This window comes from Apostichopus japonicus, chromosome 7, assembly GCF_037975245.1.
Source record: "Apostichopus japonicus isolate 1M-3 chromosome 7, ASM3797524v1, whole genome shotgun sequence".
Lineage (NCBI taxonomy): Eukaryota > Metazoa > Echinodermata > Holothuroidea > Aspidochirotida > Stichopodidae > Apostichopus > Apostichopus japonicus.
Genome location: NC_092567.1, coordinates 24717016 through 24719020, shown reverse-complemented (window position 1 = coordinate 24719020; position 2005 = coordinate 24717016). Strand labels below are relative to the sequence as shown.

General features: G+C 40.3%; 1 protein-coding gene across 1 annotated transcript; it reads right to left on the bottom strand.

Annotated features, from left to right (window-relative positions):
• Positions 1 to 434: 434 nt before the first annotated feature.
• On the bottom strand, positions 435 to 2005 carry LOC139970167 (uncharacterized). Its single transcript, XM_071975809.1, has 2 exons — positions 1652 to 2005; positions 435 to 1349 (listed from the first exon to the last, which is right to left on the bottom strand). Exons 1-2 carry the CDS (start codon positions 1830 to 1832, stop codon positions 619 to 621), a joined length of 912 nt encoding a protein of 303 aa, XP_071831910.1. The 5' UTR covers positions 1833 to 2005; the 3' UTR covers positions 435 to 618.

Sequence of the window (2005 nt, the reverse complement as noted above, 5' to 3'; positions counted from 1 at the left end):
AAATGTACCATAACTGTACTTCCGTTAGCTTGGAAAAAGCCCGATAGTAACTTTGTTAACCACTAATCTCTGCACTAACTTCAGTTTCAGTTTTCCTCAACCTATTCCGCACATTGACGTCACGGGGTGACCTGCAGTCACCAGAGCGCTTAGGAAATTTTGCGAAAAGAGCAAATTCCTTGTCCAAAAGTGCTAGGTTTTATCAAGTGTTACTGAGTCCCATAAGAAAATAATACAATGTGCCATACATCAATGGAAAGGTACAAGTGTTAAAATTTTATGTAACATAAATTTGAACGGATTAGAGGATGTCGAAAGCCACCAGCTATGCATTTTAAAGGACACACAAAATCCCCAAATGGTCATTGCTCTGTCCCGTGGTATTAAACTGCGTTACACAACTTCCACAAATAGTAAAGACAAAATCTTGCGTCTCAATTGTCGTTATGCTTTCATTTATTGATTACAATGTTTACTTTGTAACACAAAAAGGCTTTGAAAATGGTGCTCCAACCATGCCCTAATGAGAGCAGGTGTTTATAAAGATACATATTAATATATTCAATGTGTTTAAGTGCGCGTGTGTGTGCCGGTATACATATGATAGCACATCATAGATTACATACACGGGTACCACAGGGACGTGGTGTAATTACCAACAAACTTCTCGGCACCGAAAACAGTTATTGGTCCATCACCAAGTAGCATAAAATCACGAAATCCTTCAGTGATACTGGTTACTTCAAGGAATGACACTACGCAGGCGTGTTCGTCGGCTGATGCGTACTTCGTACACACATTCGGGAGAGCACTTTCTACGTCTGGACGAAATTGATCCATAAGTGCACAGAAAGGAACTGCCTCGGGTGTAGAAGTGCACGTGGCTGAGGCGCAAAAGTCGAGACCCGGGCTATGGGATCCAAAACAAACACTGCCCAGGACGAGGTCATCAAATTCTCCACGGACGATTGACGTTGGTTCAATACAAGGCATCGTTACTGAGAACTCTATCCGTATTTCCTCTCCATGATCTCTTAAGAGTACGGACGATTCACTGATGGTCAATTCCTCGACATTTCGAAAAGGGTACAATATGTTTGCTATGGGTAGGGCCTGATCATTATCATTCTGTTGGTACAGCTGCGCAAGTGATAAGTCGTAATGGGGCGGTCCGCAGACGGTGTCGGATAATAAAGGAATGACAACATAAAAAGATGGTACTGTTGGCGAAAGAGCAAATTCTTCCGAGAGATCAACCGTCTTTGCGTCGCCAAAATCAATGTAAATAACATGTTGTCCATCATCTAGGTGTGGAAAGACTGGAGTTGCAGGAACGTACAGTTGTGGTGCTGAAGAAGAGAGGGCAATATTCATCACGGTATAAAAAACCAGAAGAAGATTATTATTATTATTTATAGACACCATTTGACTTTCACATATAGTCATATTGTTTTTGAAATAATAGTGGAATATTTTACCGTCACGATTGTAACATTGTACTAACATTCATTCACGTTACTATGGTAACCTAATCTACGGACAATGTTTGTAAAGACGTTGTCATGTGTAAAACTACAGCCTGTAATTAAATTTCCATTGACCCTCCCACTACTACCACCAAAAAAACAAACAACTAACGGAGAATATTTACCTCCAGGTGAAGCCTGCGCATACGTATCGAGTCTTGCCTGGACTGTTGCCGCATCCACTACGATATAAAACCCGACACCATTCCACCTCAAACGTGCAACTTCTACCTCTGTTGAAACGAACTCAGCGGTTGCCAACAGTATCAACAAGGCGAAATTCATCATAAATTTAGCATTTGTCATCTTCTTTCGTATATTACTCAAGTATAAGCACAACCGACAAAGAAATACTGAAAATATCAAGTTCTGCAAATTGTGACTTCGCTTCGGCTTTTCCGTCAACGATTGCTCCGTGTCTTTCAACGACAAAGCTGAATTTGAAATATATATATATATATATATATATATATATCGGA